The sequence below is a fragment of the Ochlerotatus camptorhynchus genome, unplaced genomic scaffold, assembly GCF_037179485.1.
Source record: "Ochlerotatus camptorhynchus isolate MF236.1 unplaced genomic scaffold, CSIRO-AGI_Acam_v1.1 ptg000357l, whole genome shotgun sequence".
NCBI lineage: Eukaryota > Metazoa > Arthropoda > Insecta > Diptera > Culicidae > Ochlerotatus > Ochlerotatus camptorhynchus.
Genome location: NW_027040845.1, coordinates 6,061,016 through 6,076,655, shown reverse-complemented (window position 1 = coordinate 6,076,655; position 15,640 = coordinate 6,061,016). Strand labels below are relative to the sequence as shown.

General features: G+C 40.5%; 1 protein-coding gene across 1 annotated transcript in view; it reads left to right on the top strand.

The window, feature by feature from the left end:
* The window catches only part of l(1)G0289 (lethal (1) G0289), a 100,951-nt gene extending 86,210 nt beyond the window's left edge, over positions 1–14,741 (top strand). The window contains exons 6-8 of the mRNA XM_065231517.1: positions 16–88; positions 153–526; positions 13,018–14,741. Of these exons, the coding sequence (XP_065087589.1) occupies positions 16–88; positions 153–526; positions 13,018–13,086 (516 nt within the window). The 3' untranslated portion in view covers positions 13,087–14,741. The remainder of the gene's footprint in view (positions 1–15; positions 89–152; positions 527–13,017) is intronic.
* The last annotated feature ends 899 nt before the right edge of the window (positions 14,742–15,640 follow it).

The following is a 15,640-nucleotide window of genomic DNA, read 5'->3' as shown; positions in this document are numbered from 1 at the left end:
GTTAATTTCTTACAGTGTATCTGGTGTCCCTCTTTGAACCGATGTTCCACGGGAGTTGATCGCAAACGGCAGGACTGGATTCAGAAAGGTAAATTTGTCGTCTAAAGAAAATCCATTTCTATTTGTATAACGTTACTCTTCATTTCCACCAGGTTGCGACAAGACGCAAATCATGGAGATTTCCGTCTGTCCGGCGCTTGGTCAGAAGGGCAATAACTACGGTGAACCGATAGAGATCAGTACCGAAGGTAACGATACCAACGGTACCTATCGGCACGAAACCGAAATCCAGCCATCAACCAAGAATAACAGCAGCAAGAGCAAATCGGAAACCCATCCGTCCAGTGCGGAGGACGGAGTGAACAAGGTTCCGGCATTCCATGCTGCCATGGAGCAGGAAACTTCGAGCAGTAGTCTGCTGGTGTCGATGATGGTCACCTGCGGCATCCTGCTCGGATGCTGCGGATGCTGGGTATTGTACGCATACCGGAATCCACACACCAAGAGCGGTCAGCTGTTGATCAGAGTGAGTATTGCTATCGGGGTGCTGTGAACCCGCGCCGGTTGGAATCCTAAACGAATAATTCAATTCTTTTCTACTCTCTACCCTCTTTCGACACAATGCTAATAAAAGATGCAAAAGGTATGGGGAGGTCTTTTTAAGATCGTAGAAAAATCATGTTCTGATTTTGATTTAGATCACTTTATTTTCATTTGCACATAAGTATCATACCTATTTTCATCTAGTCAAATGTGTGGCGTATTTCGTCGATTTTATATTGCGCAGGTGTTCGTCCTGGCTAATATCATTAATATTTCAATTTTGTATTTGTTGGGCTCATGCCAATTAGATGTTTCGTACTGCTTCGGACTTCTTAAAGTTTCCTAAATATTTCTAACGATAATGGATCTTCTCTAAAGCTTTAACAATTCACTGCCGAAATTTCTTTAAAATTTATGTAATTTCTCTAATGTTAACGGAACTGCTCTGAGGTTCTCTGTTCTAAAGTTCTCGAAACTTCTCTAAAGTGTTTGCAATTCTCACGAAGCATGTTTTACTGCCCTGAATTTAATTGAACTGTCCTAAAAATGTTTAAGCATCCGTGAACTTCTGAGCTTATGTGAAGACTTCAATAGCAATAGCAATAGCTTTAGAGCTCTGAAGATCTCTGAAAATCTCGAAACATCTTAAAAATTCCGCTAAACTAATGGAACTGAACTCCGCCTGATTTTTGGAGCTTACTAAACTTCTTTGCAATGCTCCCGCATTTAACTAATGTTCATGAAAGTTGCTGAAGTTCTCGGATCTTCCTTTAAGTTGAAGAGCTCTGCACGTCTGTGAAGTTTTCGAAGTTTTTCATAACATTCTGGAATTTCTTATGGCTCCCGCAATTTTTTTGGAACCAAAACGAAATAATTATTGTATCTTCAGCAAGGGGATGGTCATTGTGTACAGTGTGCCAAAAACAAGCTTGGGCACATCTGGGCACAGTCATTGGTACTGTTTGGCACAAATGGTTATCATTTTTCTTATTTTTAACGATACTGGCAACACTGAACTTTTCTGCGCCTTCGCAGTGTGCATGTGCCAAAATTTGTTATTGGTGTTGCCACAATACAATCCATTTTTTTTCAAACCACAACCGTGAATCTCGCCATGGATTCTCCTAAGTCGAATTTTCAGCGCACATCCTAATGCCTGTCCGAAGAAGTAGGTTCATCATTTCGCGCCGGACTGCGTACAAACATTCCGACCACCCAGCATGAACAAATCAGGCAATCGCTTGCACAGCAACACTCCGCAATCAATCCCAACATTACTGGAAAAAATGCTCATCCAAGATAGTTTATCACCATAACCCTCGACAAAGTTCTCATCCCTTCCGGGTTCACGATATCCTCCAGCTCCGTTATCAAAATCGTCACACAGACTCCCGTGACGGTAGTCCCGTCCACATTTCCTCCTATCTGGGCTCTATCCGTTCATAAGATGGACTGAAGACAAAGCATAGGTGACAGCGGTGTTTCGAGTTTTAGTCTAAAAGTCAACAACCAAACAAAAATTATACCATCCGACCTCGCCTCCGACTGGAACTGCCATGTTACCATGGTTCCTTTTACCTTTCAATAACAACGCCGCATCAACCGACGGAACTTGCACTTCTTGCAGCAACTTCACCTTTATGGGGTCGTCAGTAATTTGATTCCGGAATTTTTCAGGGCCATAATCATTGGCCTATATTCTTCCGGGAAACCACAAAGCAGCAGCGCATTAATCCATTCATCCGAAATGTTGAATCCGATTCGGTTGAGTTGGTGAGCCATGGTCATATCTCAACGAAGGTTCAAAGGATTCCGTCGATCTTGTTTTCCGTGCTAAGCACCTATGCTACCGACGCCAGAGAGACAGCTCCCACGCCTGGACCCTATCATCGATTCATCAGTTCATGAACCGGGGACTAACGGCTGTACTTCCCTTGAGATGTTATGCCTCAGAACATCCCGGCGGCGCCGACTGGGATTGAACCCAGGCCTGCTGGGGTGAGAGGTAATCACGCTTACCACTACACCACCGGCGCCACTGGTGAGCCATGGAAATCACTAGATTTACGTACTCGAACATCGACGAACAGCTCATCAACGATTTTCACCAGCTTGTAAAGAAGTCAAATTTGCCTAGCTAGGCCGGTATCTTAAAATGCCTTCACCAAATTACCCCACACTCCCTGCGCCATTTTCGCCTCCTTGTCATGGACGTAATTCATTGGTTCAAGGAGGAGAATGATCTTGGTTCTTGCTTTCCGGTCCTTCGCAGCATCCACAGCTTCAGGTATTCCCGTCTGCTTTCAGCATCGGTTCGACGGATCCCCAGAGATCTTCCAGCTCGAGGTATGTTTGAACTGCAAACTTCCACGTAGCCCAGTTCTCCCATCCGGATAACCGCTCTATGCCAGGCAAACTTGAAATTGCTTGCACGGAACTACCACTTGATCTTGCTTGACTTCAGAAATTCGGCTTTAAACGATGAATAGGCCCATAATATATTGTATCTTCAAATATTAAAAAAAGAACTTGTTCGTTTAACGTGTGAACAGAGAATAATTTTTAAAAAAGGTTCAGATCTAGGCATGGCTTACATATAGTAATAATATTTTATATAGTTCTATGAGTTTCACTGAAGTTCTCAAGATTTTTCTGAAGTTCATGGAACTGTCCTTAATTTACTGACACTAATTCCTCAATTCTTCAATGGCCAAGACTTTCTTGATGTTATTAAAACTACCCAAAAGATTTCTGAATTTCCTTAAAGTTTTCTAGACTGCCCTGAATTGCTCAGTAGCTTTTATAAGAACCCGCAATTTTTCTGAACTAAATTGAATTGCCTTGAAGTTTCCACAATTTTACTAAAGTTTTATAAACTTTATAAACTCTCACGGAACTTTGCCATAAATTACGAATTTTCCCTGAACCTATCTGAACATCATTGAAATTTTCTATGCTTACCTAATGTTCTCAAAATTTGTTTAATGCTCCGAAAAAAACACTGACATATATTCAAAATTCTCTGTCGCTTCTGAAGTATTCAAACCAATCATAGAATATTCGAAATATCCCGTAATTCCACGGAATTCCTTGTAAGTCACTACAAATTTCCTTAAGTTTTGGGATTGTTCTGAAGTTATATGATCGTCCTCGAAGTACTCGGAACACCCTTAAAATACCCTCACTTTTTCCGGATGTTCATATTATTTTTATTGCGAAATTCTCTCGGAGCTTTGCTGAATTTTTCGGAAGTTCCCTTAGTTTCTCGAAACTTCTTTAAGGTTTCTGTAGAATATTTTGAATTATTTGAGCTGCCCCTTGATTCTCTGATCTGTCTTGATGCTCTCGGAGCATCCCTGAAGCTCTCAATTGAATTGAACATATCGGTTCTGCTCTGAAATAAATGGAATTCTCGTAAACACCTATGAACTTCCCTGAAATTCTGTGGACTTCTGTGATTCATAAATTGTCTTAAGGTCTCTGCACTTTCCTGAAATATCGGAACATCTTTAACTCTCGCTTATAACGGGTGTCCACTAAAAAGTGAGAATGAAAAGAATGGGTCGGGAAAAAAAACACCAGTGAACTTTAGTTCAGGCTTGCAATTGATCATTACAGCTAAAATGCTAGTTTTCGTAATTATGAAACTATGAGATACTATAATGATAATTGTTATTTGTAAGAAGCAAGAAGACGTGGTAAAGTTTGTGTATGACGTATAAAATTTGTCGATTTTGCTTTCAGAAGGTCACAATTAGCGATTTTATGATCGCTGATTACTCGCTCATCGCGTTGCTAATCGTTACAGCTAATCGCTGTTGTGACCCTCTGAAAGCTTAATTGACAGGTTTTATGTGTCATACACACACTTTACCTTCTCTTTTTGCATCTTGTAAATAAGAATTATCATTAAAACATCTCATAGCTTCATAAATCCGAAAAATAGCATTTTAGCTGTAATGAGCATTTGCAAGCTTGGTTTAGTTCAAACTGATTTATTCCGTACAAAGGGTTAACTTAAAGGCCCAAACGCAATGACAGCGAAAGCGGAACGGCAGCGGCAGCGGAAACGCCTGATCTGAGTAAGCCTACTTGTCGGATTGAAAACTAGTTAGAACCTGCACAGAAATTCAAAACAACCCAAAATTAAGTTCTTTTCACTCATCTCCCATGTTCCGTACGATAAGCCAAATTTGGGTAAACCGGCTCAAAGTAGTTTCAATTTTTTCTACCTAAAATTAAGTTCAATTAACTCAAATTTGGGTATATCGCATATTACTCAATTTTGGCTTCTCGGACGGAACTAGACGGTTGAGTCGAATCTTTCGTTCTATTTTTGACAACAATAGCGAGAGGAAATGAAACGGGCAGAGGTCAAATAACTCAAATTTGAGTTTAAAAAACCCAAGCGGTGGGTAGTTTTGTTTTTCTGTGTGAGTCTGGCGAAGTCGAATCGCAGCCAGCTTCAGACACTATCCAAGACGCATTGCAGCAAGCTTTAATCTGTTCGAACGGTTGTCAAATTGATAAACAAAGCAAATGTGTGCAAGATTGTGAGTGACTCTCTTGAAATATCGATTGGTAGTTGTAGTCTGTTGTAGTTCGTTGTTATTGTCGGTCGCGTTTGACACCGGAAAACCCCACACCCGACTTTCGATTTTACTCTCGTTCTGTACAACAACAAAGCGTCGGACATGGTGTGCATTATGGCGCATCATTGTACAAATACAGCGCACTATGTCCGACGTTATGTTTTATGTACAGATTGAGAGTAAAATCGATTGGCGCGTGTCGAATTTTCCGGTTTTCTACTGTATCAATAATATTTGGTTTTCATAAAAGTTCCTAAGCAGTTAAAATGCAATGTTAAGCAAAGTTTTGCAGCTAAAGGGTGATACGGTCAAAATTTGGTCAATATCAACTTGACGTATTTCTTTCAATTTTGCATTTAAAAAACCTGAACACCCCTCATTTTGAAGGTGTGTGTGTGTAGAATGTTGCTCCTATTTTGATTTTGGAATTCACTCTTCAGTTGTCAAAATGCCGTCCAAGCAAGAAGAGCAGCGTATCAAAATTTTGCTCGCGCATCGCGAAAATCCGAACTACTCGCACGCAAAGTTGGCAAAATCGCTAAAAGTTGCCAAATCGACCGTTACAAATGTAATTAAAGTGTTTGGGGAACGTTTGTCGACAGCCAGGAAGTCTGGATCGGGGGGAAATCGAAAATCGGAAGCCGCTGAGACGACAAAGAGAGTTGCCGGTAGTTTCAAGCGAAACCCTAACCTCTCTCTCCGAGATGCCGCAAATAAGCTGGGTGTATCGTCTACAACCGTGCATCGAGCCAAAAACCGAGCCAGACTATCGACTTACAAGAAGGTAGTGACTCCAAATCGCGATGATAAACAAAATACGACGGCCAAAGCGCGATCCCGGAGGCTGTACACGACGATGCTGACGAAGTTTGACTGCGTGGTAATGGACGACGAAACCTACGTCAAAGCCGACTACAAGCAGCTTCCGGGACAGGAGTTTTATACGGCAAAAGGAAGGGGAAAGGTAGCAGATGTTTTCAAGCACATGAAACTGTCAAAGTTCGCAAAGAAATATCTGGTTTGGCAAGCCATCTGTACCTGTGGCTTGAAAAGCAGCATTTTCATAGCTTCCGGGACTGTCAACCAAGAAATTTACGTGAAAGAGTGTTTGAATAAACGTCTGCTGCCTTTACTGAACACGATTGTTCCGTACTGTTTTGGCCGGATTTGGCATCTTGCCATTACGGTAAAAAGGCCATGGAGTGGTACGCCGCCAACAACGTGCAGGTGGTTCCCAAGGACAAGAACCCTCCCAACACGCCAGAGCTCCGCCCAATTGAGAAATACTGGGCTATTGTCAAGCGGAACCTAAAGAAGACCTAAAAAACTGCTAAGGGCGAGCAGCAGTTCAAGGCAAACTGGCTTTCTGCGGCGAAGAAGGTGGACAAGGTGGCTGTACAAAATCTGATGGCAGGGGTCAAGCGTAAGGCCCGGCAATTCGGATTTGGAAAAGCGGAAGCCTAACTGAATATTTTTCCTGAATTTTATACTAATTGAACTTGAAAAAGAAATTTAATTTGATTTTTTAAATAAACGATTTCACCGATTTACACGCGTTTTCCCTTGACCAAATTTTGACCGTATCACCCTTTACACTGCAAGTGCACCGGCGAAGAGAAGTTTATTTCGCTTTCCGAAGGATCGTTTCTTGCGCCGCGCGTGGTTGATTTTTTGCGAGATTGATCCGGAAACCCCAGTTCATCAAAACTATGAATATGTTTCCAAAAATAATAACAACTACGTTTTACTCATTACTCTATCTGTTTCTTCCATATGAGCTCTTATAAAAACAGTAAAAAAATTGTTCGATTTTGACAGTTCAAATTGGTTCGAAATCCATTACGAGTCCGCCAGACCCAGGTTAGAACCATATCGACATCGGTTAGGCTTCTTGATGTCATTTGTGACAACTGTCAAACTTTCCGTTTCCGTTCCGCTTCCGTCCACATTGCGTTTGGGCCTTAAGTCTTCAAACTGAACTTAGTCAATATTGGCAATATTGGCATACGGTTCGGTCCGCGGTCCGCCGTGAGGCACAGCTAAGTCGTGATATTAGAACATGAACGTTGGACGGATGCAACATCGATTTTCCGGGTGCAGCTTTTGATCATGTTGCTTGATGTCCTTGGCCTTCCAATTCCATAATAAAAATAACCATAAAAGGGAGCTTAGCGACGTGTTTGGGGTATCATCCAAACCATTTGTGGGATAGTTTACCCATCCGTGATACAGTTCGTTTATGGTATTTGTTTATTAGGGTTATCCTTGTATACCATGGAGCTCAATAGACCGAAAAAATCCTCTATAGGACGGCACTGCGGTAGATTTGTCGGAATGCGGTCTTTTGCGAGGGGGGCGACACATCTAAATCTCAATTCTAGATGCTCAACAAATCTCACACTAGCGAATCAAACTTCGAAAAATCTTCTTTCATTTCTCGCATCTACTTGCATCGCGCATCATCTTTTTGCATGAAATCGTCATCAATCTTCTTCATATCTACTCAGCGTGCGCGCAGCTAACAGCAAAACACAATTTTTCCTGCATCGTAGATAGAGTCGCCCCCCTCGGTCTTTTGGCACATATGGTATAGTTTGGTTCCGAAAGACTTTCCGCCGTGCTTCCGGGTCATCCATTGGGATCTCACGGTTTGGATTTGCTCGTCAGTGTACCAGCGAATTTTGACTGTATCCTCCAAAATATACACGGCCAATTAGATCGACCCAAATTTGAGTTTAGTTTACTCGTAAATCACATAAAGTGCAGGAGCTTAGCGGTGAGTAAATTTGCCTCCTGTTTTTCCAGGTTTGTCCAGGAAAAAATCCCGAATATGAGAAAAGTAATGACTGGATTCACTCAGTCTATTGATACTACTCCTACACTGAGTAACATTTTCGTATTTTTTCTCATTATACCGCAGATTTTTTAGCTTTTGCACAGACTAAAAATAAGGCAAATTTACTCATCGCGGAGTTCCTGCACTTTTTGCGATTATGAGTAAACTAAACTCAAATTTGGGTCGTAACGACTTCAATTGCATTTAAAATATATCAATTTTTATCCTCGTGTGATGAACAAAGTAACTTAACGTTTGGAAAAGCACATATACTATACCTTTTAAATAAAACTTGTTTCTATCACCGCACTTTCAGTTAAAAGACGTTTCAGTTATAATTTCTTTAATTAGTAAACATCTAGTATCCCACTTAGTGTTTGTTAAGATCCAGTTGAGACGCAATAACCTAGAAAAAATGGAACATAAAATGGCTGAGTATAAAAATTGTTTTTTTTTTGTTTATTAATTTATTTGATAAGGCTCAACCGAATTAACTTTACAGAGCCGAGGGTTTTTGGTCACTATACAATACATCTTAAAACTATAGTCAAAAGGTACAACACAATAAACACTTTATCTTCCGCTATCCAAAAAGCCTCCTCCATCAGAACTGAAGCCGCTTCCAGTGGTTTCATTGTATGGCAAATTGTTGTACGCCAACGAGGGTCAGAGCGCGTCCATTGCAGCAATGGACGCAAAACGTGGTCAGCACTCACACACTCATCACGAAACGGTTGCTTTCCAAAGTCGACGACGCATCGACCGAAAGAACTGCTGATGAAGAACAATGAGGAGGACCACACAATGGTTGCTGCTGAGAAAACAGACGATCGCGTAGCACACATCGAGAGTGGCCTGCTTTTGTCGACAGCCGAGTGAACACTCAAAAACTTGATATTTCGGATTTACGATAAACGCGGTTGACTAGTACCAACAATCAATATGAAACTAACGATTTTAAATTGGCTCACTACTTGACTAGCCTATTGGTCCCAACCAAACGATTAACGTACCCCAGTCTAGTCGAAATTCTAGTACTACACTATGTTTGTTTTGATTCGCTATGAAAGTTTGACAGATAAAATGAGGGGTTAGTGGATTTTCCTATGTTTCGAGGGGTGAATCGATTAGCTTGAGACCGAAGAGAGTACCAGAGCTGAGCCAAAAAATTGAGCACGTTTCTTCGGGACCTTCTAGTCTTAGAGTTACCTCTATGGTGATAGTGACTGAAAAAACAAAAGAAAACGTTAGCAAGAGTATTCTTTTGGTGATCAAACAGGATGGGACGAAGTTGCATCCATGGATAGACCTAATTTGGGGACAATAGGCCGATATTACATCCATGTCCCTGGAGAGTTTTCGTTTTATAAAAGTAAATTTTTTCAACTTTTCGTGGTACTTACTAGCAAACTATATGATAAGCATATCTAGGCATACGGTTTAGCATAGGAGTAAGACAGCTTTTGATAATGAGTCATACTGGAGTAAATTTTGAGTAACTCTGAGTAACTCGAGTTGCTCAATATTCAATGCACGGTGACACAGCAACCTGTTTGTTTTGTGTGTATTCCACGATTGTCAAGCAAAGACGTTTGATGAGGAAAATCGACGTCCATCATTCAACAACATTATACACCGGATTGCCATCCACAAAACCTGTGTCTCAGCATGCACATCTGTGAATGCATATTATTGGTTGACGATTATAATTATTGTTTTTTTTTAATCTTTATTTAAGAGATTTTTAGCCATAGGCTAGTTCATCTCTGATTATAATTATTGGATTTTCAAGTGAACATGGCGTTGTACCATAATTTAACGTCTTGATGCACATGGTAGGGCATTCAATTGTGAACATTTTGGCAGATTGCATACCCACCAACAAGATTCAAAATGTTTCATTGTCCCATAAAAGTTTCACTTCACGTGGCATCAAAGACTACGACTTTGTAATTCCAGGACTGTATTGCCCACGAATGAAAACCGTAGCTTTTGATGGTAGTACTTTTGTCTTCCTTCGCATCGCGTTTTACTCGTGACTGTGAGTTGTAATTTTCCATGGGTTGATGGAAAGATCATTGTCTAGTCACATATACAAATTTACTGCTCTATCAGAACAATTAAAACTAGAATTCGCAACTCATTTTAACTTATTTATATAAGATGCTGAAATTAACAATTGAAATAATACATCCTTGGCAACCCATCGTAAATCACGCCAAATAACGGGTTCGTTTCTCGAGATCATATCAGAAATATCTTTTGACGATTTTCAACTTTATTGTCCCACCATAAAGGGTGTCCACGATGAAATTGCCACACACAAAATTGATTCGCAAAATTCGAGTTTTCATCCGATTGCCATCAAATTTTCAGGGATTGAGAAATAACTATTAAACTTCATTTTACCATTTTACTCGTATTTTATTTACAGTCCATACGCAAATGCCCGCACCTTGGCCTTAACCCCGGCCATAAGATTCTGCACAACCTGTGAATCAACCGTTTTTTGCATGTAAACCCATACTTTCTTCAGTTCCTCGACTGTCTTCACTACCTTAGGTCGTTTAAGAAGGTGCTGCTTCATAATCGCCCAGTACTTCTCGATGGGACGGAGCTCCGGAGTGTTGGGAGGGTTGAACATTTTCGGCACGAAATTGACCTTATTGTCCGCATACCACTTCAGCACGTCCTTGGAGTAGTGGCATGAGGCCAAATCCGGCCAGAAGATTGTTGGGACGTTGTGGGCCTTCAGGAGAGGAAGCAGCCGCTTCTGGAGGCACTCTTTTATGAACACCTGTCCTTTCATCGTGTCCTGGGTCACGAAAGGTGCACTCCGCTTCCCGCACGTGCAGATGGCTTGCCAAACCAGGAATTTCTTCGCAAATTTGGACATCTTCTGAGTGCGGACATGCTCCGGAACGCTGAACTTATCCTTGGCCGTGAAAAACAGGTTGCCGGGGATCTGTTTGAAGTCGGCCTTCACATATGTTTCGTCGTCCATGATGCAGCATTCAACTTTCGTCAGCATGTTGAGGTACAACTTCCTGGCACGGGTTTTGGCGGACTTGTTCTGCTTCTCGTCGCGATTAGGGGCCTTTTGTACCTTGAACGTTCGAAGCCCAGCCTTAGTTTTGGCCTTCTGGACAAAACTTCGGCTTAGGTGCAGTTTCTTAGCCACATCCCTAACGGAGGCGTTCGGATTTCGGTTGAAGGCCCCAACTACGCGGTTGTGATTTTTGGTGTTGTACGGAATACTTTTTCCTTCACTTCTGGGCTTCCGATCGGTGGTCAACCGTTCCTCGAACCGCTTAATCACGCGCGACACCGTGGAATTCGCGATTCCCAACGTTTTAGCGATGGAACGATGCGAGAGATCCTTGTTCTCGTGATGAATGGGCAAGATTTTATCACGCACGAGCTGTTCTTTCGACTCCATTTCCGCGAGTTTTGATCACAGGACTTTAAAACTTGCAGGATGTAAATAATGCACTATGAACTAAATCCACCCAAATTTTCATTAAATTCTACCCAACGGTTAAAAAGTTAGAGCAAATTCATAGTGTGGCAATTTCATCGTGGACACCCTTTAGTAGAGACCACGAGTAAGTAAGAGTAAAAATTCACACTGAAAAGAAATACACACGGATTAATGAGTATTTGATGCAAGAATACAAAATAAAATACGGATAGGATCACTCCGACACTCTGACAGATAATGTATGTTTATACTGATTTAATTTTTAATTTATGGATGAATATGAGACTGCTTTGATCACTTTTGAGTAAATATGAGTTACTCAAATTTACTCGCTGTGAAAATATTAACTCTGAGTACAGCCGTCTTGCCCCCAGGGTTTAGCAGTAGAATAACGTTTTCAGCTAAATTAATCCATAAGTTGTGATTGAAAACGTAATCGACGGCTGTATATTAGAACGAGGTTAGGGACATATACATAAGGGTAAGAGGGGCATAGTGAGCATATCATGCCCCAGCTTGGTCTTCCGGCCGTTCGGAACAAATTGGTTGTTGGTAGGATCAATATCATAATGATATTGAACCTACTACCAGTTGATTTGTTTCATGCAGCTGGAGATCCAGAGCCAAAGTGCGGAATGCACACTTGCCCCGTAATGTGGGTAGGTCACCTTTTCGTGGTACGTTACGGGATGTAACATCTTAGTCCTTGTTACTTTTTACGCCTTGTTGATAGTGACAAGACTCGGCTTTGTCTACCGAGGATGATAAACAAGGAAAAAATGAGTTAGTTGGCTTCATCTATGTGATTCCTAATCTTCTATTCGTTGTTCCCTAGTTTGAAGTGGTTAAGACTAGGGTTCTGATGCATGGTCATTATCGGTGTCATACCTTAATTTTGTTGCTAAGGAATCCAATTTTGATTGACAGAGGGGCGCGCCTTTGGAGGGTGTTTCAACACTCCGAAGGGTATAAATAGCGGGACCTTTCAATTAGAGTCGGATCCTTGCGATAAAGTGAGTGACAACTGTAAAAAAAATCGAATACTTCATCATTTCTCAATAGCGATGGAGTAATACGACATGCACTAAACTAAGGACACGGGATATACTACAATAGATCAATTTACTGGTCGCAGTAGTGTTAGGTCCCGAACAGAGAAAAAAAATGCCCCTCCTGCCCTATATTTATTATCACATCACAACTCGGTAGCCGCCAAACGGAAATTTTTCTTAAGATCCGCAATACTATATTGTGTGAATAGTAGGCGTAGAATTCATCATATGGATGGAATATCCAAGCAATCTGTTAATTTCTCCATGGAATCAGAATATGCCTCTACCAAAACATCGTATCTGATACATGGTCCCACAACGTCAAAATCGAAGACAAGTTGGATTCAAACAGAATTCAGGGAGGTTTGACAGGGTAAAATCTCATATTTTCATAAATTTTAAATCATGTTTATGATTTAATCATCCCAAACTTTCACTGATTATACTGACTGCTAATATCCCTCAGCAAACTTCACGGTTCTAAGTATTCATTTACATCTTTCTTCACCCTAGTACCGACCAAACAAGTGGTCCTGGCGACGAGGAGAGGCCCGCTACACGGCCGCCACGATCCACATGTGAGGACGGCATCATCAGACTAACCATCATCAGCAGCAGCAGCCGCTACACCACCCGCAGCATCCCGAGTACCATCGGCCGCTCGGCATGCTGGGCAATCTGGTTGGCAACGATGAGGAACGCCTGCTGAGCTATCTGTACCAACTGGACGAAACCGGGGGAACCTGTGGCGGCGATGCTGGACTGGAGGTAGCCGACTATACTTTTACAACGGAACTTGGTGACTGAATGTCTGAGTGTGCGAGTGAGCGAGGAATTGAATGAGATCCATTTCTTTGTTATGTTTCTATTTTATGAAAAATCTACACAGAAAACAATACTTAACCCTTCTAAAGATGATAGGAGCAAGTCCAGGGGTGAACCCCATTTTATATTCCTGGTAAAAATGGCAATTATTATTGGTTATTCTTTTATTTTGTTTTTTTTTTTAAATATCTATCTTTCAATCAGTTGTAGTGATATTTACACTTATATTTAGCTAAAAAGATAATCTGTCCAGTTTTAATGGTAAGTTATAATTGAAAAACAAATTGTCCTTCTTATAACTTCGTGTTTTCTTTTTAATTTTCCCTCAAAAACTGTCACCACCTCTGCTTGCGAATGAAAAAAAAAACAATCGTAGGGAGAAAGCACTAGTAATGTGATCCCCCTCTTCTAAACTTGATCCACCTAAAACAACAACGATTTTTAAATAAAGATTGGCCAATAAATCAGAAAAAAAAGTTCATTTTTAAGTGGTGAAGATTAAGCCAGGAAGCACGCCAATTACGAATACTTTTCCATAACGTAGAAACGATATATTTCACTTTGTTTTGAAGAGAAAGAAGCGAAAAAAAACCGAGCAACATGAAAGATGTGATACCAATTAATTCTCTTTTAAAGACATTTAAAAATGTAAGATTCAAATTTGGCAGCCTAAATTTTTCATCAAAACCAACCACCTTCACCTTCACCTTTGGAAACAGTGGGAAAATGTATCGAATTTGTAAGGGTCATGACTTCGTTTCTGGGAAATATTCCCACAGTGTATACTGACCATACAACGCATTAAAAACCTGTAAATTTTGTGAACAGCATAATCAACTATTTTCAAAACAGAGAGAGAACTAAAACAAACCTATAGGTTCTAGACGATAAGACTACATGTGCAAAATGATGATAAACCTAACGCTAGTAAATATTAATTATTATATAAATCAAGTAGACAGACACTTGTACAACGTTTGAGAAACAAAATTCGAATCACGCAAGCTGCAATTTTGATCGCTTAGCCTAAGAAACACAGTAGGGGGCAGTATGGGCACACTTAACTATTTAAAAACAAAAAAAATAAAATAAACCGCATCTGCTTTAGCCTAATTGTCTCGCACCGAAACCGAAAAAAAAAAATAGTAGAAGATAAAGTCCGTCTCACGGACTGCCTAACTGCTTGCTGACCGCAATAGTGACTCATCTTCTAAATCTGTACGCAATCAAGTCGCTTAGGACGGAGACAAAGTTTAAACTTTGCTACCGCTGTGTATGTGTATGTGTGTAATAGATCTGAATGATACTCAATGCAAAAACAACGGAGAAGACTACCTTATATGTGCGTGAGTAAAAAGTGAGCATGACGAAATGTCCGTCCCAAAAATTTACGGGCCAAGCAATAGCTTAGAGGTTAGGGAAATGCACTGATTGTAGACATATTTTTCATTTTTCACTTTTTCCTCAAATATTTCAACGAAAAATAAAAGCTATTTCTCGAAACAACCGAACCGACTTTAAGTGATTTGCTCATTTTAGAATTTTCTTCCAACTTTCGTCTCCAGCTGAAGGGAAAATTAAACACACCCCCAAACGACTCTCGATAGTGCCTTACGATAATAGAGAGATTATTTTCCCTCATTTTTATTTTTTTTATGGATTTTGAATTAAGCACCACAACTTACTTCACGGTAGCTAGTCGTGTAAAAATTGGATAAAAAAGAAACCAACAGGCGATCGCCATTAACGTCGGTTATGTGGAAAATATTACTGATCTACTTATTTTTATCGATAACTTTGACTCAACACACACAAACAGGACACATTCACAAAGATACACTATTAACATTAGCGGAAGAAGTAATGTGTATTATGCATAGAAATACTGAATGAATAAATTAAACAACGCAGTTTCACTTCAACTTGCCACAGATCCACGCAGCGGAGAAAGTACATAAAGCGAGATGCAAACAAACATGAAGATACACATACATTGTAATTTCCCGAAAATTTACTTTTAGAAAATGGAGGGAATCAAATAGATACAAGTGAAAATTAAGGCCGGATACACGGTGGAATGTAAACATTTATCTGATTTTATCTTATGAATAGTGATGAAAGAAGTCCGTACACGAAGCAGCCTAAACCGAGGCCTAAACACAAAACAGCATAAAATAAGCTTTTAAAGAAAATTCTTAAAGAAGCTTCTAAAAATTATTGCAAATTACGCTTCTTAAGAAGATTATAAAAGGAGTTATTAGGTGCTTGTGCGTCCTCCAAAACACGGCGGGCAGGGCAGTAAATCTGAGTA